This window comes from Equus przewalskii, chromosome 14, assembly GCF_037783145.1.
Source record: "Equus przewalskii isolate Varuska chromosome 14, EquPr2, whole genome shotgun sequence".
Classification (NCBI taxonomy): domain Eukaryota; kingdom Metazoa; phylum Chordata; class Mammalia; order Perissodactyla; family Equidae; genus Equus; species Equus przewalskii.
The window spans coordinates 28,937,843-28,963,438 of record NC_091844.1 but is presented as its reverse complement, the minus strand read 5'-3'; the positions used below and the strand labels follow the sequence as shown (position 1 = coordinate 28,963,438).

Here is a 25,596-nt window from a genome sequence, read left to right as displayed (position 1 = left end):
AATAGTTGCTCCTGGACTTGGTGATAGAATATGGAGAGTGAGAGAGAAGGGGGCGAAAAAAATGATTTCTGGTTTTCTAGAGTAAGCAACTGGGTGAACAGAGGTGCCATTTACTGAGATGGAGAAGTCTGAGGATGAAGCAGATTTGGGGAAGATGATTGAAATATCTGCTTTGGACATGTTAAAAATGAGATTCCTGTTCCACATCCATGTAGAGATGTTAAATCTGTAACTGAATGTAGACAGAGTCAGTTTATAAATATCAAGGTTATACGCAAGGGCACCACATAGAGGTCGCACTATTTGCCTCATAAACATATGCTGTTTTTTATGAAAGCACACAGGTGGGCATGAAGGTTCCAGATCTCCAAATAGAGTTCTGAAGCAATAATGTTAACTCTCTTGCTGCTCCAAACATAAATCCACACTTACAAACCCTACAGCTATGCACAGATACAGGAAAATAAGTACACATACACTCACTGGCATACACACATGCGTGTGGCTTCACTCTTTTTCAACTGCCTCTCAGCTTCACTGAGGTCAGTTCTCTTGCTCATCCACCCACCTCTCTGAGGGACTTAATTATGGTTTCCCACCTCACTCTGAACCTGACGTGGTTACCTCTCTTGGAGAACGAAGGATGGTGGCAAAGAGTGTGCATGTGCATGCTGCTGGTGGTGTGTGTCTTCCTGGTATCTGGAAGTATTTGTGAGGAGAATAACTCCCATGTACAGTTGTTTGTGTTGTACCATAACATATAATAACTTCAATTTCTTTTGTTTTCTTTGCTGAGGAAGATTCACCCTGAGCTAACATCTGTTGCCAGTCTTTCTCCATTTTCTTTGTGGGCTGCCACCACAGCGTGGCCACTGATAGACGAGTGGTGTAGGTCTGCACCCAGGAACAGAATCTGGGCAGCCAAAGCAGAGCATGGCAAACTCAACCACTGGGCCACTCTGGCTGGCCCAACTTAAATTTCTTTTAATTGAAGAAGGGACATCTTTTTCTCATTTCTTCAAAAAATGCTGTAAGGACTACCTGTGACCTGAATGCTAGAATCTGAAGCTGAGAAGAAAGGTCCCAGCTAGCGATATGTATTTGTTAGTCCTCGGCGTATAGATAGTGTTCCATAAATTGATAATCAATGAATTCACCCAGGAAGAGAAGAGAGCCTAGTTCTGACCCCTTGAGGAACTCCAGCATTGAGAGATTTGATAAAAGAAAGGATGCTAAGGATTTGCCAGAGAGGTAGGGAGCAAAAAAAAGAAAGGAGTACCACAGAATCTGAGAAGAGCCCAATATAATCTGTAATAGGACCCAGAAGGCTTAGTAGGATCCTGGCAGTCTGTTCTGAAAAGTCCTTCATGGCTTATTATTTATATTTGCACAGCACTGATGAGACTGATACTTTCCCAGCTCTGATTGCCATATGCATTTTAGATGCTCAGAAAATTCATGAAGTACAGAATCCCAGATTAGAAAGAAAAAACATTTTTGTAGAAGATAATTCTGTAGTTACTACAAACTCTTATATGTCCAGAGATGTTCTTTTGCTTCTTATATGTAGCTTAAATAAACTTCTGTTATCAGTGGATATAGGAGTATTTAAATATATTTTAAAAGAAAATAAAATTACTTCCAAATCTTGTATTTCTTTATTATGTAAGACTTTCCTTTCAATGTTTTGTCCCTTGTATTATCATCAGATTGGTTTTCCTAAAACAGCTGATTATGTTTTCCCTTTATTAAAAAATCTTTAATGATGTTGCATTACATGTACAGTAAAATTTATAGTCCTTAGCTTGTGATTCCATGCCCTGCTGAATTTTGTCCCAAAGAATTATTTTTTAATATCTCCTACTACTTTTTTAATGTGTTCTGTAATCCAGCCTGACCACAGAAGTGTCTGCTGTTCTTATATACTCTTTGCTTTCCTGCCTCCTTGTCTTTGCTAATGCTGTAACCTCTGCCTAAAATGCCCTTCTTATATTTCGCAAAGCCTACCTAAGTATTGTCCAAGGTACACTCTATTTTTTCCTTCCTCTGAAAATCTTGAAATTGTCTTCCTTCTGAACTGATATTCTACTTTGTCTTCTCTTATATCGTTTGCTTCTCCATCTTATCTTACATGTCTGACAGCTTCAGTTTGACGTCTAATTACCCTACAACACTCGCATTGTAGTGCCTTTTTTTATAGAAGTGGCTTAAGAGGTAAATTTTTTTTCTTTCTTCAACTTCGTGTCTATATTTGTGTTAATTGTACTGCTTTCCCATTTTTCTGTAGGATCCAATGATGCCATTGCTCCAGACTTCCCGGCTCAAGTGCTAGGCACGAGGGATGATGACGTGGCATCTGTTAACATTAAACATAAAGAGGGGATCTACAGTAAGAGGGCGGTGGCTAAGGCATCCTTGTCAGTGGGGAAGAAACCCTTTCAGAAAGATAATGCAGGTAACTGGATTGGGTTTGTGTAATTTGTAGCTTTTTTTTCTGTTCATCCAAAATGAGAATATTGTCCAGTCTTTATCTTTTTTCTGCTTTGTTATTCAGGCTTTTCTCCTAGCTATTTTATTGGGTGTGTACAAGAAGGTAAAATATTTATAAAATCTCTTAAAATATTACAGATTTTGAAAACTGTAAACTTTATTTTCACTATGGGAAATAAAATATATTGCAACTTTTGAAATGAAATAATAGCCAATCACATATGTTTTAGAGACTAAAATCCATAGAAAATCTTGATTCAATTACCTCATGAATTTATCTGTCAGATGGTACAAACTAATATCTCATAGTTTGGATTCTTCAAGAAGGTATATGGCTCATACAGTGTTTTAAAGGTTATTTTGCTGCCCAAATAAGATTTTAGACTTTCCTTGAAAAATCAGAATATCTGGTTGCACTCAGCTTGCATTCCTCCATAGCAGTAATTAGCGGCCCCTGAGGCATAACTGTCCCCTGCAAAGAGGACATACCTTCTCCTGTTTGCTTCACTCCCTACAACTCTCAGACCCAATCTGCGTCATCCATTCACCTTATCTGTCTGATCACTCTAGGTATTCAAGTTTTCAATCTTATCGCCAGGTATAGGCCCCACTGTTTTATAAAAGTTTTTAATATTTAGGGATCTGCTTGATTTTTTTCCTCTGCATCCCTGACATTGTACTTCTTTAGATGATACATGATAGTATTTATTAAATGAAAACACCAGTAGCCACTGAAAATTCTACATGTATAATTGCCTATGTTGTTGCATTTACAGTTTTTTATTCCTGTGCATAGCAATTAGCCAAATAGGTGCTACTGAACCCACGGCAGTTTTCAAACATAGGGTGGCTCTATGTTCCAGTTTGGCATAGGGTTAATTACTTCATGTGATAGCATTAATGCCTTTATGAGGAAAATGTATGAAAGGCCACACATATTTATTCTTCCAGATAACTTTGGTGCACTGAAAAGCGTTTGGAAGTCTGCTTATGAATGTCTTTTGAAATGAGAGAAAAGAAGCACATCTGCCAGCTAATATTGAGGCTGCCAAATAAATAAAAAGGAAAATATTTTTGCAAAATGTAGTTCAAAAATGAAAACTCTCATGCCCTAGGGAATCCCTTACCTGCGTGCCACTAACTATATGCTGGTGGCAATTTGGTAGACATAGGTATCCCTGTGATCCCACTGTCAGACATTTGAAGAGAGGGTGGATATGGAAAAATGGCAGGGAACAAAGTGATAGACTGAGGGAATTCCATCAGAAGTCTGCACGAAGAACTCACCATCTATAACTCACCCATGGGCTGCATTTGCTAATTATAATGGGTTTGAAATAAAGTCAGGCTCTCTTACCTGCGGGGCCCCCATAATTTTCCATCTCTTAAGGGAGTCTACTGTTATTGTTGGTCTACTTCCAAATTTCACATCCTACAGAAAAGCCCTCCTTCTGGCTTAATTGTATGTAGTCATTTCACCCTGAGGAGAAGCCCAGCCTCAAAACCTGTCACCTTAAAGAATTAAGAAGGATAGAGGGGAGGATGCCTACCTAGGGAAAGTGAATAATAACCCATGCATAATACCTAAATGAGCCCATAAAATTTGTCAGAAATAAAAATCTCAGTGGAAGGATTGGAACATAAAATCTCTTCGAAAATAGAACATAAAAAGAAGGGAAAAGAAAGAAAAAAATAAGAAAATTCAAGACTGGCCCCAGAGTTCAACATCAAAAAACAAGTGTTCCATAGCGACAATAGAGAAGGTAGAAAAGAAGGAATCAAAGGACTAGTATAGGAATAAATCCCAGAACTTCAGGATATGAATTTCCGTATTAAAAGGAACTGTCCTGTACAATAAAAACTCCACACCAAGGCACATGACCTTGAAATTTCAAAGCACTGGGAAGAAAAGAGATTCTAAAAGCTTCCAAAAAGAAAACAGGTGCCATATAAAGAAATGGAAATCAAGACTGACATCAAGCTTTTCAAAAACAACACATGGGCGCTAGAACCAAAGGAGGAATGTCTTGAAATTCTGAGGGAAAATCATTTCACTAAAACGAGAGTAGATTTAAATTTTCTTTAAAAGAGAAAAACATAGGATTGAGGAAATGGGGGCCAATACAGGAGAGGGGGGAAAGGAAGTCCCACTGTGACAGTGGTACAGAAGACCTAGAACAAGTTCAGACTGAGGGCTGCAAGAAAAGAGTCAGATTAGTAAAATATGTTATGTAGTTGACTATATTTAGAAGAGATTTTTCACTTCTGTTTACATTTGTAAGGATGAAGTAGGGATTGGTACATAGAAACTTAGCAAATGCCAAAATAAGGCAATTAGTAACTCTTCAGGAAAAACAAAAAGTTGCAAAAGAAAATAAATGTGATCAAAATATACTAGTTGGCTTAACTGTAAATAATAGAAACATAACAGAATCACATATAATCACTGAATATTGATTTAAACCTCATGACTGCTATTTACATAACATATAAAACACTGAATATTAATATAGGGCTAAAACTGTACATATGGAAGAAATTAGGGGAGCATACAGGCTTCTAGCCAGATTTTATTTTTTGACCTGGGTACATGTTCATTTTTTGACAACTCACTGAGCTCTATATTTCTGCATCGTTTTTTACGTGTTTTCTGCTACACAGTAAAAAAGATTTTTTAAAAGATACTTTTTTTAAAAAAAAACAAAAAATAGATACTTAGAAATGAATCTAACAAAGGACATGCAAGACTACTGTAGAGAAAATTATAAAGCTTCATTGAAATATATTAAAGAATATCCAAATATTGGAGAGATATACTAACAGTATATTAAAGATGTCAATACTCATCAGATTAGTTTCTGAATTCAGTGCATTGCTGCTCAAAATTCTAGTAGAATTTTTCGTGAAACTTGACAGGCTGATTCCAAAATTTTTATGGAAAATCAAGAAGTATATTTAAAGAATAAGGTACGGGAACTTGGCATAGTAGACATTAAGACTTATTATATACGTAGCTTATTTAAGACATCACTTGCCAGAAAATAAACAAAAGAAAAATGGAACAGAATGGTGACCCAGAAACACACACATCTATGTGGAAACTTAATATATGACAGAGATGGCATTAACAATCCATGGAGAAGGGATGAACTATTAAGTAGTGTTTGGGCCACTGATTATATATGTAGGAAAAAATAACATCAGATAGATTCCTACTGCACACCAAACAAAAATGTAATCCATATTAATGTAAGTGGAAGACTTCAGACTTTTAGAATTTAGATGACTATCCTTATGACCGTGAGATAATGAAGGATTTCTTAAACAAGACACACAAAGCACACACCATGAAAGAAAAAGAAAATAAATGTGATATTATTAAAATGAAAATTTTTGTACATCAAAAGATATAAATATTTAAAAGACAAGACACAGACTGAGAGTGCAACTCCCTACAAAGAAATTTTATGGTAATGTTCACTGTAATGCTTTTTACGATTAAAAAGTTGAAAATAGCTTAAAGTTGATCAACGGGTGAATTCATATATTAATTCAATAGAATACTACATAACATTGAGAACCGGTTAATTAGACCCACATATATTAATGTGAATAAATCCCCAAATCATAATATTGAATGAATAAGGCATGTTGCTTAAAAGTACAAGAGTATTATACCTTTTATGTAAAGTTTAAAGACAAGCAAAACAATTCTGTGCATTGTTGATTAATACATGTAATATAGTACAAAACTGAAAAACATCTTTGAGATTGATAAACTATAAGTTCAGTATAAAGGTTGCTACTGAAAAGAGAGAATGGCATCATTGAGGCTTTACACAGGGAATCATATCTGTAATGTTTTATTTCTTAAGCTCTGTGATAGACACCCTGGCGTTCATTACGTTAGGTTTTTAGTAATCTCTATTGCCTTTCCAATTTCTTTGTTGAAAAATGTTCATACTTAGAGATAGGAAATGAATCCCTTATCTTCCCATTGTTAAAACATATAATCATCAACTGTTTGATGACCATTATCCTTGTTGTGTTGGTGATTTTTAATGTATTTACTAATGTACCATTTTGCACTTTGAGTTTTCTTTTTATTTTAAATTTATTTATTTTTATTTCTATTTATTTATTTTATTGCAGTAACATTGGTTTATAACATTATATAAATTTCAGGTGTACATCATAATATATTTCAAATTCTGTGTAGATTACATCATGTTCACCACCCAAAGAGTAATTACAATCTATCATCACACCCATGTGCCTAATCACCGCTTTTGTCCTCCTCCCTCCCCACTTCCCCTCTGGTGACCACCAATCCAATCTCTGTTGCTATGTGTTTGTTTGCTGTTGTTTTTATCTTATACTTATGAGTGAGTTCGTACAGTATTTGACTTTCTCCCTCTGACTTATTTCGCTTAGTGTAATACCCTCAAGGTCCATCCATGTTGTCACAATGGCCAGATTTCATCCTTTCTTATGGCTGAGTAGTATTCCATTGTGTATATGTACCACATCTTCTTTATCCATTTGTCCCTTGATGGACACCTAGGTTGCTTTCAAGTCTTGGCTGTTGTGAATAATGCTGCGATGAACATAGAGGTGCGTGTATCTTGATGCATTCATGTTTTCAAGCTCTTTGGATAAATAACCAGCAGTGGAATAGCTGGGTCATATGGTAGATCTATTCTTAATTTTCTGAGGAAACTCCATACTGTTTTCCGTAGTGGCTGCATCAGTTTGCACTCTCACCAGCAGTGTACAAGGGTTCCTGTTTTTCCACATCCTCTCCAACACTTACTGTTTCCTGTCTTGTTAATTATAGCCATTCTGAGGGAAGTGAGGTGATATCTCATTGTAGTTTTGATTTGTATTTCCCTCATAGTTAATGGTGTTGAACATCTTTTCATGTGCCTCTTGGCCATCTGTATATCTTCTTTGGAGAAATGTCTGTTCAGATCTTTTGCCCATGTTTTAATTGGGTTGTTGGTTTTTTTGTTGTTGAAATGTATTAATTCTTTGTATATTTTGGATGAGTTTTCTTCTATGATAAAAAAGAAAAGAGATGATTTAAAAAGACCAATAAGATAGATAAATCTCTAACAGGTATGACCAAGAAAAATAGAAAGAAAATAGAAAGTATTAGACAAGTTTAAAAGAATGGATTTAACTTCAGGAGATTTTAAAAAATTATATGAGTATTATATATAAAATCTACATAATATAGGTGCTTTTCTAGAATTATATGAAATATCAAAATTGGCTTCATAAGTGATTAAAAACTTTGAATAGACCAAAGAACTTGAAAGAGTTGTTCAAATCTACTTTTCTACTTTAAAAAAGATACGTGGTTAGACATCTTCTGTTTTTACTGTTACATCAAGCAAGCAAAGAACAGATTTTGTCTAAAGTGGTATTTTATTTAAACCATTGCTGTCCACACAAAAATATGGAAAGCTTTCCAATTCATGTTATAAACCCACCATAACTGTCACAGCTTTTACGTGGTGGTGCCTAAGAGGTGCTTTTTTCCTAATGTGTAAAGAGGTTTTGGATTTTGTTTTTTTGGGGGATGGGGGGCACTCAGGTGTTACTTGCCTGTTGTGTTTATTTTCTTTTCCTTCTCTGTAGGATCAAGCGATACCATTATTTCAGATGCCAAAGTTCAAGTTTCCATCAGTGGGGATGAGAACCTCTCAGACAAAAACCAGATGAAGGAGATGTACAGTAAAACAGCAGTGACTGAGGCTGCCCAACCTGAAGAAAAAGAACCCTTGCAGAAAGACACTGCAGGTAGCTGAACTGGATTATCTGTATATTATTGTCTTCTGGCCTTCTAATATGAATACAACAGAAAAGTATTCTCTATTCTCTTTTTGCTCTATTCGATCCTCCTCTTTCTCACTCATATGTGAAACAGGATGTTAGCTGTAATTTTTGATATACGTTGGCAGGTAAAATTAACATTTTTAAAGCTCTTTGGGACATTTCTGGTGAACTTTGTGAATATTGTGCAGAAATTAATCTCATTGCCAGAAATTTACATAATGCACTTTTTAAAACTCTGCTGATAAAAAAAAAATTCAGTGCCATGAGTTGCTGACTCTCTAATACCATTGTTGTAAATAAGACTTTGTTCTTTAGGAATTCAGCTTGTTTACTTCCTAACTACCTGTACAGCTAATTTACTTCAATGGGAGTGTGCTGATTAAAAATGCCTGTAATAGTGTGTTTAAGTCAGGGTTAGTTTTGGCTCTGAGAGAGAAAAACAAAATACCGTTGGCTTAAAGAGGACAGGAAAGGAGAGTGACATCTGCATCATGGCGGAATGAGCTCTTCCCTTAGACTCTCCCCTCTAAGATACAATAGAAAGAACATGCATAAACCAACAGAGGACATTCACACAACACAATAGACATCTGAGAGACCCATGCAGCCATACGTCTGAAGGTGGAGGTTCTGGACTCCCCTCAAGGAAGTTGAAGGAGGTCAGACGATCTCCTATCCGTACCTGGTACTGACTTAGGGCATGGCACTGCATGCAGCTCTGAGAGGGGATGGAGGGGGGCGGCTCTCTGTGGGAACACCTTTGCTCTCTGAATGGCCTCCCAGCAATGGGAAACCTCCACACAGAGGATGCTAAGCTATTGCAGGTGTGTCTTCAACAACCCAGCACCAGAGGAGAGCAGACAGCGAGAGCAGAGCAAGAACAACCCCAGGATCACACACACAAAAGAAAACGCCCCATCCACACCCGACGCACCAGCTCGGATTGTCAACCAGAGCAAGGGACCCCTGCCAGAGCACCCGTGCATACATTACTAAAGCAGCAGCTTAAAGCAGGCAATGGCAGATGGGCCCTGTCAGCACTGATTCCAAAGGACAGGCACAGAGGGCAGAGATCACAGCAGGCTCAGGATACAAAGCTCTTGCGATGTGCACACACCTGCTCCCACCCAGTGGAATCTGTGAACAGATACTACCACTATGTGAAGGCACAAATCCACACCATCAAATAACATGAGGCGGTATATTAATACTGCAGACCAAGAGGAAGATGATAAGCACCCAGAAGTCAGTCCTGAAGGCACAGAAGTTTACAATCTAAGTGACAGAGAAGTCAAAATAGCTCTGAGAAAAACTCGGTGAGTTACAAGAAAATTCAGAAAGACAATTCAATTAAATCCGGAATAAAATTAACGAACAGAGAGAATTCTTCACAAAAGAGATTGAAACTATGAAGAAAAACCAATCAGAAATGTTGGAGATGAAAAACAATGAAGGAGACAAAGAAAAATCTGGAGTGCTTGAATAACAGAGCTGATATTATGGAGGACAGAATTAGAAATTTGGAGAAGAGAAATATAGAAATGTTTCAGATGGAGGAGGAGAGAGAACCAAGACTAAAAAGAAATTAAGAATTTCTCTGAGAAACCTCCTACTCAATTAGGAAATGCAACATAAGGATTAGAGGTATTCAAGAGGGAGAAGAGAGGGAAAAAGGAGCAGAGAGCTTGTCCAAAGAAATAATAGCTGAGAACTTCCCAAACCTAGGGAAGGAGCTGGAATTACAAGTAAAAGAAAGCTAATAGAACTTCTAATTACATCAATGTAAAAAGGTCTTCTCTAAGGCATCTAGTAGTAAAACTGGCAAAAGTCTATGACAAGTAATATTAAAGGCAGCAAGGCAGAAGAAAATAACCTAAAAAGGAACCCCTATCAGGCTTTCAGCAGATTTCTCAGCAGAAACCTTACAGGTTAGGAGAGAGTGGAATGGTATATTTAAAATTTGGAAAGAGAAAAACTTTCAGCCAAGAATACTCCATCCAGCAAAAATATCCTTAAGTATCATGAAGAAATAAAAACTTTCCCAGATAAACAAAAGCTGAGGGAGTTCATCACCTACAAGATACCAACCCCTACAAGAAATGAACAAGAAGGCCCTCATACCTGAAAATAAAAAGTTTACAAAGCTTTGAGAAAGGATAGAAATAGACAAAATCAGAAAATTGCAGCTCTCAGAACAGGTTAGCAAACTATTATAACATTAAAGATAAAGGGAAGGAAAACATCAAAAATAACTATAATTTCATCATTTCAACCACAGACTCAAAACACAAAATGGAAGAAGTTGTGACAATAGTAACTTAGAAGGGGAAGAGGAGAGGGATGGAACCAGCTTAGACTAAGGAAATAAGAGACTATCAGAAAATGAACTGTCTCATCTACAAGATTTTTTATACAAACCTGACAGTAACCTCTAAACAAATATCAGAACAGAGACACAAATGATAAATAAAGAGAAAACCATCATAGAGAACTACCAAACTGAATTGGCAGTCTGAAATACACAGGACGAGAAACAAGGAAAATTCAGAACAACTGGAAAACAAGTGATAAAATGACAGCATTAAGCCCTCATATATCAATAATCACTCCTATTATAAATGGATTGAATTCTCCAATCAAAAGACTCAGAGTGGCTGGATGGGTTAAAAAACAAGACCTTAAAATATGCTGCCTCCAGGAAACACATCTCAGCTCTAAAGACAAACACAGGCTCAGGGTAAAGGTATGGAAAATGATACTCCAAGCCAGTGGCAAACAAAAGAAAGCAGGTGTTGCCATACTTATATCAGACAAAGTAGACTTCAGGATAAGAAAGGCAGTGAGAGACAAAGAGGGGCAGTATATAATGATAAAAGGGACACTCAACCAAGAAGACGTAACACTTATAAATATATATGCATGCAACACAGGAGCACCAAAGTACATAAAGCAACTATTAACAAACCTAAAAGGAGATATTAACAACAGCACAATAATAGTAGTGGACCTTAATACCCTGCTTACATCAATGGATAGATATCCAGATAGATAGACAGAAAGTCAACAAGGAAATAGTGAAATTAAACAAAAAACTGGACGAGATGGACTCAGTAGGTATATGTAGAACGCTGCATCCAAAACCAGCAGAATACACATTCTTCCCAAGCGCACATGGAACATTCTCAAACATAGACCATGTATTTGGAAACAAGGCAAGCCTCGGTAAATTTAAGAAGATTGAAATTATCTCAAGCATATTTCCTGACCATAATGCTGTGAAACTAGAAATCATATGCATGAAAAAAGCTGGGAAAGTAATAAATATGTGGAGACTCAATGGCATGCTACTGAACAACCGATGGATCACTGAAGAAATTAAAGGAGAAGTAAAAAAATACCTGGAGACAAATGAAAATGAAAATACACCATACCAACTCATATGGGATGCAGCAAAAGCAACCCAAGAGGGAAATTCATAGCAATACAGGCCCACCTTAACAAACAAGAAAAATCTCAAATAAGCAATCTTAAACTACACCTAACAGAATTGGAAAAAGAGAAACAAACAAAGCCCGAAGTCAGCAAAAGGAGGGAAATAATAAAAATTACAGCAGAAATAAATGAGATAGAAACAAAAAAAAAACAATTAAAAGGATCAAGGAAACTAATAGCTGGTTCTTTGAGAGGATAAACAAAATTGATGAACTCTTAGCCAGACTCACTAAGAAAAAAAGAGAGAAGGCTCAAACCAATAAAATTAGAGATGAAAAAGGAGAAATTACAACAGATACCAGAGAAGTACAAAAGATTATAAGAGAATACTATGAAAAAGTCTATGCCAACAAATTGAACAATCTAGAAGAAATGAATACATTCTTAGACTCATACAACCTCCCAAAACTGAATCAATAAGAAATAGAGAATCTGAATATACCAGTCACAAATAAAGAGATTGAAACAGTAATCAAAAACCTCCCAAAGAACAAAAGTCCAGGACCAGATGGCTTCTCTGGAGAATTCTGCCAAACATTCAAAGAAGATTTAGTACCTATCCTTCTCAAGCTATTCCAAAACGTTGAAGAAGATGGAACACTTCCTAACACATTTTATTGGGTCAACATCGCCCTGATCTGAAAGCCAGACAAGGACAACATAAAGAAGGAAAATTACAGGCCAGTATTGCTGATGATATAGATAGAAAAATCCTGAACAAAATATTGGCAAACCAGATACAGTAATACATTAAAAGGATCATAAACCATGATCAAGTGGGATATATACCACAGATGCAGGGATGGTTCAACATCTGCAAGTCAATCAATGTGATACACCACATTAACACAATGAGGAAGAAAAACCACATGATTATCTCAGTAGACGCAAAGAAAGCATTTGATAAGATCCAACATCCATTTAGGATAAAATCTCTCAATAAAATTGATATAGAAGGAAAGTACCTCAACATAATAAAGGTCATATGTGACAAACCCACAGCTAACATCATACTCAACAGGGAATATCTGAAAGCCATCCCTCTGAGAACAAGAATAAGACGAGAGTGCCCATTCTCTCCACTTTTATTCAACATGGTACTGGAAGTTTTGGCCAGAAAACCGTAAAAGTCCTAGAAGAAAATATAGACAGTACACTCTTTGACATCAGCCTTAGAAGCTTCTTTTTGAATACTGTGTCTACTTGGGCAAAGGAAACAAAAGAAAAAATAAACAAATGGGATTTCATCAGACTAAAGAGCTTCCGCAAGGCAAAGGAAACCAGGAAGAAAACAAAAAGACAACCTACCAACTGGGAGAAAATATTTGCAAATCATATATCCAACCAGGGGTTAATCTCCGAAATATCTAAAGAACTCACACAACTCAACAACAAAGAGATAAATAACCTGATCAAAAAATGGGCAGAGGATATGAACAGACATTTTCCCAAAGAAGATAGACAGATGGCCAATAAACACAAGAAAAGAAGTTCAACATCACTAGTCATCAGGGAAATGCCAATCAGAGCTGCACTGAGATATCACCTTACACCCATTAGAATGGCTATAATCACCAAGATAAAAAATAACAAATGTTGGAGAGGATGTGGAGCAAAGGGAAACCTCGTATACTCCTGGTGGGAATGCACATTGGTGCAGCCACTAGGGAAAACAGTATATAGATTTCTCCAAATATTAAAAATAGAAATACCATATGACTCCATTATCCCACTACTGGGTATTTATTCAAAGAACTTGAAATCAACAATTCAGAGACTTATGTGCCCCTATGTTCATTGCGGCGTTCTTCGCAATAGCCAAGATGTGGAAGCAACCCAAGTGCCCATTGACTGATGAATGGAGAAAGAAGATGTGGTATATATATATATATACAATGGAATACTGCTCAGCCATAAAAAAAGACAAAATCGTCCCATTCGCAGCAACATGGATGGAACTTGAGGGCATCATGTTAAGTGAAATAAGCCAGACAAAGGAAGATAAACAAACACATGGGTAAAGAGAACAGATTAGTGGTTACCAGAGGGGAAAGGGGTTGGGGGTGGGCATAGGGTAAAGGGGTACATTTGTATGGTAACTGACAAATAATAATGTACAACTAAAATTGCACGATGTTATAGACTATTATGACCTCAATAAAATAAAATAGACAGGAAATTATTTCTCTTGTAAAAATCCAGAGGTAGACATCTAGGGTTGACATGGTACTCCAGAGTATCAGGAAACAAAGCTCTTTTCTTCCTGTTGCTCCAACATTTTTAGCCTCCATTCTCATGCTGAAGCCATCAGGCCCGTATTCCAGCCAGGAGAAAGAAAGGGAAAGAAAAATGATATTCCTTCCTTTAAATACTTCTCAAAAGTTACATGTACATTCCCCTTCCATCCTATTGACCATACTTAGTCACATGGTCACACCAAGCTATGTTGCCAGAAAGGCTGGGAAATATAATCTTTATTCTGGTAACTACATGCCCATCTAAGTTAGGGTTATATTTTAGAGGAAAAGGAAAATGGATTTCAGAAGATAGCTAGTAGTCTCTGGAGCATAATTAGCCATTTCTCTTTTTTCATGTATTGCTTTTTTTCAAAAATTATATTGTATTCTGGGCAACACTTCAAAATTTTACTTCCCTTTTTGTTCTTGCTTACTGAACGTTCCAGAAACAATTTTGATCATGTTAATCTCCTGATCAAAAAGTTTTCATTGCCCTTAAGAATAAAATCTAAATTCTCTTAGCATGGTCTTTCAAAACAGTATTGGCTCCCAAACAACTTTTCAAAGCTTGTTTTTACCTCTTTTCCTTATAAATTATATAATCAAAACCATATGCTTGCTCTATGTCTTAGATGTTCAGTTGCTTTCCTGACTGCATTCTTTTCTTATGTAGTCGCCTTTACCTAAAATGCCTTTCTCCTTCCATCTCAGTGTGTATCATAGCTTACTGTCTTCTAACACCCAAATCATTTGTTACTTTACTCCAGAGTTCTTCCATGATCCTCCTAGCTGGAAGTAGTTTCCCTCCTTGAGTATTTATACTTCTTTATCTGTCTTTCTCTTATAGTGTAATTCTTGTACTTTGTATGACATCTATTTTGTACATATTTTTTTTAACTCCAGCTTAAATCGGCAGTTTCAACTCCAGTAATGATGCCTTTCACATAGTATATGCTTGAGAGGTATTTTAAAATATTTTTTGTCAACTTCCTGTCTGTATAGTGTGTTAATGTCCCTCTCTAAGGTTCCAGTGATGCTACTGCTGCAGAGCGCTCAGCTCAACTACAAGACACAAAGATTGAAAGCCTGCCAGACGCTCAAGCCACTGAACAGAAAGAGGAGATCCATAGTAAGAGCGAACTTCCTAAGGAAGCCTGGGCTGAAGATAAAAAATCTTTGCAGATAGATATTGCAGGTAATGGGATTGAGGTGGGGAGGGGTATGTATGTGTGTGTGTGAGAGGGAGAGAGAGGGAGAGAGAATGCCTATGTCTGAGTTTCCGTTTAATTCTGATGAGAATATAGCCTCACAATTTAACAAGAGATCCATTTTTTCTTTTATTTATTTTTTACCTTCTTATGCAAATCAGTGCTACTTTGTCTATGTGGGTATACATATTGATTTGTAAAATAGTCATTATTTCTGGGAAAAGACATTGGCAACTTAGAAACAGTATTCCAAATAAATAGCTAAGGTGATAATATTAGAAGTGAAGTATCATATGTCAGTACTGAAACAGGAAAAATCTAAAACTTAAAGTTTTTTTTAAAAAAATCTAAAACTTAAAATGCCTAAAGGCATTTGTCTGTGACAAAGACAGAATCTTAAGACAAACTTCAAAAAAATTACAGTAAAAAAGAGCCAAGATCAAATCTATTTATATTTACCCACGGCCCCCTTTTTCTAACGTAAAAGAAAAGCATATAAGACATAAGCCATTACTACCAAGGTCTCAAACTCTGCCTCTCAGAGGAAGATAGAACAGTACCCAGGTAAGGAAAGAAAGGAGTCAAGGAGCTGATCTATCCATATTGTACTTTGAAAATAGTCCCAGTGGAGCTGCTTACATCAAGATAAGATAGATAAGATAAATGATTTTCCACAAGGATGCCAAGACTACACAGTGGGGAAAGAACAGTCTCTTCAACACCTGGTGTTGGAAAACTGTATATCCACGTTCAAAAGAATGAAATTGGACTCTTACCTTTTACTGTGTATAAAAATTAACTCAAAACAGATCAAAGATCCAAACCTAAGAGCTAAAATTATAAAACTCTTAGAAGAAAACAGGAGAAAGGCTTTATGATACTGGATTTGGCAGTGATTTCCTGGATATGACACAAAAAGCATAGGCAGCAAAAGCAAAAGTAAGAAAATTATACTACATCGGAATTAAAAACTCTGCATCAAAGGATACAGTCAACAGAGTGGAAAGGCAACCTATGGAATGGGAGAAAATATTTGTAAATCGTGATAAGTAGTTGATATCCAGGTTATATATAGAACTTCTATAACTCAACAACAACAAAGAAACCCAGTTTAAAAATGGGCAAAGGACTTGAATAGACAGTTCTCCAAAGAAAATATATAAATGGCCAACAAGCTTATGAAAAGATGCTCAATATCACTGATCATCAGAGAAATGCAAATCAAACCACAATGAGATACCACTTCACACCCATTAGGATGGCCAGTATCAAAAGAACAGAAAATAATTGTTGGCAAGGATGCAGAGAGATTGGAACCCTTGTGCACTGTTGGCAGGAATATAAAATGGTGCAGCCATTAGGGAAAATAGTATGGGAGTTCCTCAAAAAGTTAAAAATAGAATTACCATATGATCCAGCAATCCCACTTCTGGCTGTATATCCACAAGAATTCAAAGCAGGATCTCAGAGATATCTGCACACCCATGTTCATTGCAGCATTATTCACAATAATCAAGATATGGAAACAACCCAAATATTCATCAGCAGATGAATGGATAAAGAAAGTGTGGTATACACATACAATAGAATATTAGGCAGCCTTAAAAAAGAAGGAAATCTTGTCATGTTCTACAACATAGATGAACCTCGAGGACATTGTGCTAAGTTAAGTAAGCTAGTCAAAAAAGGACAAATACTCTATATTCCACTTATGAAGCATCTGAAGTGGTCAAAATCATAGAAACATAAATTAGAAAAGTAGTTGCCAAGGGCTGGAGAGAGAAGGGAGGGATAATTAGTGTTTAGTGAATATAGAGTTTCGGTGTTACAAGATGAAGACATTCTAGACATCTGCTATACAACAATGTGAGTATATTAACACTACTGAACTGTGTACTTAAAAATGATTAAGATGATAATTTAATGTTGTTTTTTTGTTGTTAGTGCTGACGAGTCAGTTCTGACTACTAGCAACCCTGTGTACAGCACAGCTGAACCCTGCCCAGCCTTTTGGCAGTGCTCTGTTGCTATTCATAGGGTTTTCATGGCCAATTTTTTGAAAAGCGGGTGGCCAGGTCCTTCTTCCTAGCCTGGAAGCTCCACAGAAACCTGTCCACCAGCTGGGTGACCCTGCTGGTATTTGAAATACCTGTGCCCTAGCTTTCAGCATCACAGCAACATGTAACTGCCATAGTATGACACCTGATAAACGGGTGATGTGGTTCCCTGACCAGAAAATAAACCTAGGCCATAGTGATGAGAGCACCAAATCTTAACCACTGGACCACCAATGTACTTTTTACCACAATAAAAAAAAGAATGTATAAGATGAAAAAGCAGAATATTGCAAGTCTGCAATGGGTAGTGTAGGTGACATACCTTGGAAAAGAAAGATGGAATTATTATCTGTAAAAACACTTTCTAGAAGACAGAAGAAAATTTTCTCTAAATATTTTGCACTCTGAATAATTATAGAAGACATGAAATAATTAAATAAAAGTTGAGATAATAATGAGATGTAAAGAGAGATTTAGGAGATCAGAAAAAAAATTGAAGGGAAAAAATTGTACCAATTAAGAGAAAAAGGAGATTATAGCAATTGGAAAAAATAATAATTTGAGGACTGACAATGAAAATCCAACACAATGCTATCTATTGGTGTCTCTAAAGAAGATAAAAAAATAATAAAATGTATAAGGAAAACTGAACCTGCAATTTAAAAGGATATTCCAAGTCCTAGGAAAAAATTATATGTAAAAATCAACACCCAGACGTATGTTGGTGATAGTACTAAATTTCAAAGAAAAAGAACAAATTGTATAAACATCCACACAGAAAAAACAGAAAGAAAAACAGCAAAGGGACAAGCAGAAGAAAGGGAGGTTAAAGGAAGTAAAAGTGAGCTGATTTCATCTTTAAAGTTGATAAATCAAAAAATACATGTGTAAGTATGGTATTTAAAATTATAAAAGTTACCTCTAAAAGAGTTAAAATAAAACCATAAAACATCCAAAATATTTCGAGAAATGGTAGGAGTAGCAGATGGGTAGAGGGAGGAAAAAGGAAAACAAAGTAAGTTTGTAAGAACAGAAAAAATACCATAAAATGAGAGAGTGGAGAGCATATACGACTATATAAACAAACATATATGCAATAATTTCACCTATTTAAAAAAAGCTTCTCAGGTTAGGTTATAAAACAAACTCAGTTACATGCTATATAGGAGACACTGAAAATAAAACAACTCAGAAAGGTTGAAAGTAAAAGGAAAACTAGAGACAAAAAGAAATTCAGAGGCATGATATTAATATAGATGAGATTAAATTCTACACCAAAAGTGTTGGCAGGAATTAAAGAGGAGTATTTTTATACTAATTTTCAGTCCACAATGAGGCTATAACACATAAATCTTTAAACATGAAATAGAATAAAAAATAAATGAGATGAAAACTGGGAGCACCATCAATAAGGAAGTTTTTATTGCCTTAAAAAAGAATGAAGATCTAGAAATGAAAAGATGTGAAAACAACTCATGATATATTGTTAGGCAAAAGATGCTTAAGAGTGGAGAGGGGAATTTACTTTTGAGAGTAAAAAGTGCAAAACAGGCCGTAAACTAACAGAAAACCCTAGAGGACCTTCAAAGAGAAATGAACAATATGGAATAGTAGTAGGGAGCTTGAAGACACATACTTAGCTCGTGATAGATCATAGGAATGAAATTTGGAAAAAAGCAAAGTTAAAACATTTGGGAATAATGCAAATAATGAGGTTAATCTAAGAGATATATGTAAATAAAAAAATTTTAAAAAACAAACCTTCCAGATTCCCATAGAATGTTTTTCCAAATAGCTTTATTGATATATAATGCACGTATCATACAATTCACCCAAAGTGTACAGTCACTTGTTTTTATGCTATTCACAGATATGTGTAACCATCAACAGTTAATTTTAGAACATTTCATCACCTCAAAAAGAAACCCTATATACCCTTTAGCTATCACCCCTCTACCCCCTCATCATCCCGCTCTCAGCCATAAGTCAACCACTGATCTACTTTGTCTCTATAGATTTCCCTATTCTGGGAAATTGAATCATACAATATGTAGACTTTTGTGACTGGCTTCTTTTCTCTCAGAGTGTTTTCAGGTTCATCTAAGTTATAACATATATCAATACTGTATTCACTTAAAAGCTGAATAATATTCCATTGTATGTCTGTACCACATTTTGTTTATCCATTTGTTTGTTGATGGACATATGTGTTGTTTCTACCTTTTGGCTATTATGCATAATGTTTCTATAAACATTCATGTACAAGGTTTTATATGGACATATGTTTTAATTTCTCTTGGGTATATACCTAGGAGTGGAATTTCGGGGTCATGTGATAACTTTATGTTTAATTGTTTGAGGAACTGTCAGACTGTTTGCCAAAGTGGCTGCACCATTTTTAAATTCCCACTAGCAGTGTATGAGGATTCCAGTTTCTCTAGAACCTCACCAACACTTCTTACCATCTGACTTTTTTATTTAAGCCATCCTACTGGGTGTAAACTGGTATCTCATTTTGCTTTTGATTTGCATTTCCCTCATGACTAATGATGTTGAACATCTTTTTGTGTGCTTATTAGCCAACTGTATATCTTCTTGGAGAAATGTGTATTCAGATCCTGACCTGGTTTTTATTTGGGTTATTTCTCTTTTTATTGAGTTGTAAGAGTTCTTTATGTATTCTAGATACATATTCCTTATCAAAATGTTGATTTGCAAATATTTTCTCCCATTCTGTGGGTTGTCTCTTCACTTTCTTGATGATGTTCTTGAAAGCACAAATGTTTTTTAACTTTGATGAAGTCTAACATATCTGTTTTTTCTTTTGTTGCTGCCGCTCTTGGTGTCATATCTAGCAGTCCTTTGCCAAATCCAAGGTCATGAAGATTTAACTCTATGGTTTCTTCTAGGAGTTTTATTGTTTTAGCTTTACATTTAGGTCTTTGATCCATTTTGAGTTAGTTTTTGTATATGATCTCAGGCAAGGGTCGACCTTTATTTTTTTGCCATGTGGATATCCAGTTGTCCCAGCACCATTTGTTAAAAGAACTGTTCTGTACTCGTTGAATGGGTGAGGCACCCTTATTGAAAATTATTTGACTATAAAGTATGGGTTTATTTCTGGACTCTCAATTCTCTTCCAATGATCTGTATGTCTATCCTTGTTTCAGTGCCACACTGTCTTGATTACTGTCAATGTGTAGTAAGTTTTGAAATTGGAAAGTGTGAGTCCTCCAACTTTGTCTTATTTTTCAGGATTGTGTTGGCTATTCTGGGTCCCTTACAATTCCATATGAATTTTGGAATCACCTTGGCAGTTTCCACAAAGAAATCAGCCAAGATTTTCATAGGGGTTGTGTTGAATCTGTGATCAATTTGGAGAGTATTGCCTTAACAGTCTTAAGTCTTCCAGTCCATGAACATGGAATGTTTTCCATTTATTTAGATCTTCTTTAATTTCTTTCCACATGTTTTGTAGTTTTCAGAGTAGAAGTTTTGCACTTCTTTTGTTAAATTTATTCCTAAATATTTTAGGTGTTTTGATGCTGTTGTGAATAGAATGGTTTTCTTAATGTCATTTTGTTTGTTAATTGCAAGCTTATAATAATACAAATGATTTTTTATATTTATCTTTTATCCTGCAACCATGCTGAACTCATTTATTAATTCTAATAGTTTTTAATGTATTCCTTAGGATGTTCTAGATATAAGATCTTGTCATCTGTGAAATATAGTTTTACTTCTTCCTTTGCAATCTGAATGCCTTTTTTTTTTCCCCCCTCATTGCCCTGGCTAGCACCTCCAGTAAAGTGTTGAGTAGAAGTTGCAAGTGCAGACATCCTTGTATCTTCCTGTATAGGGGACAGACATCTTGTCTTTCATCATTGATAGCTGTGAGTTTTTCATAGATGCCCTTTATCAGATTGACAAAGTTCCTGTCTATTCCTAGTTTATTGAGTGTTTTTATCAAAGGGCATTGGATTTTGTCAAGTGCCTTTCCTGTGTCTTTTGAGATGATCAAGCGAGTTTTATTTTTTATTTTAATATAGATTGAATTTTGGATGTTGACCCAACCTTGATTTTTGGATATTGAGCCAACCTTGCATTTGTGGGATAAATCCCACTTGGTCATGGTGTATAATTCTTTTTTTTATGTTGCTGAATTTAGTTTGCTAGCATTTTGTTGAGGATTTTTTTGTCTACTCATAAGAGATATTAGTCTCTAGTTTTCTTGTGATATCTTTGTTGGGTTTTATTATTAGGGTAACCCTGGCCTCATAAAATCAATTGAGAAGTATTCTGTACTCTTTATTTTCTCGAAGAATTTATGAAAAATTCATATTAATTATTTAAACGTTTGGTAGAATTCAGAGGTGAAGCCATCTGGGTCTGGACTTTACTTTCTAGGTCAGTTTTCAAATTATTAATTCACTTGCTTTAGGTCTATTCAGATTGTCTGTTATTTCTTGAATCAGTTTTAGTAGTTTGTGGCTTCTAGGAATGGCATTTGTCCATTTCATCTACATTATCTAACACGTTGGCATACATAGTTCATGGTATTCCTTTATATGTAATCCTTTTTATTTCTGTAAATAAATAAAATTTATTTATTGGCAATAAGTTGGTACTAATGTTCCCTCTTTCATTTTTCTTGTAAGTCTTCTCATTTTTTTATTGGTCAATCTAGCTAGAAGTTTGTCGATTTTCTGGGTCTTTTCAGAGAACCCACTTTTGATTTTAATTATTTTTCTCTTTTTTTGATTCTCTATTTTGTTAATTTGCACTCTAATCTTTATGATTTTCTTCCTTCTGCTCACTTTAGTTTTAGTTTGCTCTTTTTCCAGTGTCTTAAGGTGGAAGTTTAGGGTTCTTTTACTTGAGATCTTTCTTCTTTTTTCTTTTTAATTTTTATTGAGTTAATGATAGGTTACAATCTTGTGAAATTTCAGTTGTACATTATTGTTTGTCAGTCGTGTTGTAGGTGCACCCCTTCACCCTTTGTGCCCACCTCCCACCCCATCTTTCCCCTGGTAGCCACCAATCTGTTCTCTTTGTCTACATTTTTAAATTCCTCATGAGTGGAGTCATACAGAGATTGTCCTTCTCTAACTGGCTTATTTCACTTAACATAGTTCCCTCAAGGTCCATCCATGTTATTGCAAATGGGACGATTTTGTTCTGTTTTATGGCTGAGTAGTATTCCATTGTATCTATATACCACATCTTCTTTATCCAATCATCTGTTGATGGGCACTTAGGTTGCTTCCATGTCTTGGCTATTGTAAATAATGATGCAATAAACATTGGGGTGCATAGGACTTTTGGAATTGCTGACTTCAAGCTCTTTGGATAGACACCCAGTAGTGGGATAGCTGGGTCGTATGGTAGTTCTATTTTTAATTTTTTGTGGAATCTCCATACTGTTTTCCATAGTGGCTGCACCAGTTTGCATTCCCACCAGCAGTGTATGAGGGTTCCTTTTTCTCCACAGCCTCTCCAACATTTGTTACTATTAGTTTTAGATATTTTTGTCATTCTAACGGGTGTAAGATGATATCTTACTGTAGTTTTGATTTGCATTTCCCTGATGATCAGCGATGATGAACATCTTTTCATGTGCCTATTGGCCATCAGTATATCTTCTTTGGAGAAATGTCTGTTCATGTCTCCAGCCCATTTTTTGATTGGGTTGTTTGATTTTTTGTTGTTGAGTTGTGTGAGTTCTTTGTATATTATGGATATTAAGCCTTTGTCAGATATGTGACTTGCGAATATTTTTTCCCAGTTAGTGGGTATTTTTTTGTTTCAATCCTGTTTTCATTTGCCTTGAAGAAGCTCTTTAATCTGATGGAGTCCCATTTGTTTATTCTTTCTCTTGTTTCCCTTCTGAGAAGACATGGTGTCCAAAAAGATCCTTTTAATACTGATGTCAAAGAGTGTACTGCCTACATTTTCTTCCAGAAGCCTTATGGTTTCAGGTCTCACCTTTAGGTCTTTGATCCATTTTGAGTTTATTTTGGTGAATGGTGAGAAAGAATGGTCAATTTTCATTCTTTACATATGGCTTTCCAGTTTTCCCAGCACCATTTGTTGAAGAGACTTTCTTTTCTCCATTGTATGCCCTCAGCTCCTTTGTCGAAGATAAGCTGTCCATAGATGTGTGGTTTTATTTCTGGGCTTTCAATTCTGTTCCATTGATCTGTGCACCTGTTTTTTTTTTTTACCAATACCATGCTGTTTTGATTACTGTAGCTTTGTAGTATGTTTTGAAGTCAGGGATTGTGATGCCTCCCGTTTTGTTCTTTTTTCTCAGGATTGCTTTCTCAGTTCGGGGTCTTTTGTTGCCCCATATGAATTTTAGGATTCTTTGTTCTAATTCTGTAAAGAATGTCATTGGGAATCTGATTGGGATAGCATTGAATCTGTAGATTGCTTTAGGTAGAATCGACATTTTAACTTGTACATGAAATGTCTTTCCATCTCCTTATGTCGTCATCCAATTCTCTCAGAAAAGCCTTGTAATTTTCATTTTATAGGTCTTTCACTTCCTTAGTTAAATTCACCCTGCGGTATTTTATTCTTTTTGTAGCGATTGTGAATGGTATTGTGTTCTTGAGTTCTTTTTCTGTTAGTTCGTTATTAGAATATAGAATGCTACTGATTTATGCAAATTTATTTTATACCCTGCAACTTTGCTGTAGTTGTTGATTACTTCTAAAAGTTTTCCAATGGATTCTTTGGGGTTTTCTATATATAAGATCATGTCGTCTGCAAACAGCGAGAGTTTCACTTCTTCCCTCCCTATTTGGATTCCTTTTATTCCTTTTTCTTGCCTGATTGCTCTGGCCAGGACCTCCAGTACTATGTTGATCAAGAGTGGTGATAGAGGGCATCGTTGTCTCGTTCCTGTTTTCAAGGGGATGGCACTCAGTTTTTGCCCACTGAGTATGATGTTGGCTGTGGGTTTGTCATATATGGCCTTTATTATGTTGAGGTAGTTCCCTTCTGTGCCCATTTTGTTCAGAGTTTTTATCATAAATGGCTGTTGGATCTTGTCAAATGCTTTCTCTGCATCTATTGAGCTGATCATGTGGTTTTTATACCTCACTTTGTTGATGTGGTGTATCATGTTGATTGATTTGGGGATGCTGAACCATCCCTGTGTCCCTGGTATGAATCCCACTTGATCATGCTGTATGATCCTTTTGATGAATTGCTGAATTCTGGTTGCCAAAATTTTGTTTAGAATTTTTGCATCTATGCTCATCAGTGATATTGGCCTGTAGTTCTCTTTTTTTGTGGTGTCTTTGTCAGGTTTTGGTATCAGCGTGATGTTGGCCTCGTAGAATGTGTTAGGAAGTGTTCCATCCTCCCTAATTTTTTGGAATAGCTTGAAAAGGATAGGTATTAAATCCTCTCTGAAAGTTTGGTAAAATTCCCCAGGAAAGCCATCTGGTCCTGGGGATTTATTCTTTGGGATGCTTTTGATGGCTGTGTCAATCTCTTTCCTTGTGATTGGCCTGTTCAAATTGTTTGCTTCTTCTTGAGTGAGCTTTGGGAGATTGTAGGAGTCCAAGAATTTATCCATTTCCTCTAGGTTATCCATTTTGTTGGCATATAATTTTTCGTAGTATTCTCTTATAATCCATAGTACTTCTGTGGAGTCTGTTGTTATTTCTCCTCTTTCATTTCTGATTTTGTTTACTTGAGCTTTCTCTCTTTTTTTCTTTGTAAGTCTGGCTAGGGGTTTGTCAATTTTGTTTATCTTCTCAAAGAACCAGCTCTTTGTTTCATTGATCCTTTCTACTGCCTTTTTGTTTCAATAGCATTTATTTCTGCTCTGATTTTTATTATTTCTCTCCTTCTGCTGACTTTGGGCTTTGTTCTTCTTTCTCTAATTTGGTTAGGTGTAGTTTAAGACTTCTTATTTGGGATTTTTCTTGTTTGTTAAGATGTGTCTGTATTGCGATGAATTTTCCTCTTAATACGGCTTTTGCTGTATCCCATATGAGTTGGTATGGCATGTTGTCATTTTCATTTGTCTCCAGGTATTTTTTTATTTCTTTAATTTCTTCAGTGATCCATTGCTTGTTCAGTAGTGTATTGTTTAGTCTCCACATCCTTGTGCCTTTCTCAGCTTTTTTCTTGTAATTAATTTCTAGCTTTACAGCATTATGATCAGAGAAGATGCTTGTTACTATTTCAATTTTTTTAGATTTGTAGAGACTCTCCTTGTTTCCCAACATATGGTCTATCCTTGAGAATGTTCCA

The 25,596-nt window shown here is 35.9% G+C and overlaps 1 protein-coding gene across 8 annotated transcripts in view; it reads left to right on the top strand.

The window, feature by feature from the left end:
• ALMS1 (ALMS1 centrosome and basal body associated protein) overlaps positions 1–25,596 on the top strand; it is a 249,363-nt gene that overhangs the window by 177,996 nt on the left and 45,771 nt on the right. For 6 of the 8 annotated variants that reach the window (XR_011525969.1, XM_070572390.1, XM_070572394.1 and 3 more), the window contains 3 exons: positions 2,288–2,455; positions 8,134–8,295; positions 15,085–15,255. Coding sequence is in view for 6 of the 8 variants with exons in the window: in XM_070572390.1 (XP_070428491.1) it covers positions 2,288–2,455; positions 8,134–8,295; positions 15,085–15,255 (501 nt within the window). In the remaining 2 variants the exon portion in view is untranslated. The remainder of the gene's footprint in view (positions 1–2,287; positions 2,456–8,133; positions 8,296–15,084; positions 15,256–25,596) is intronic. The other 2 variants (XR_011525970.1, XM_070572391.1) reach the window with 1 other exon arrangement.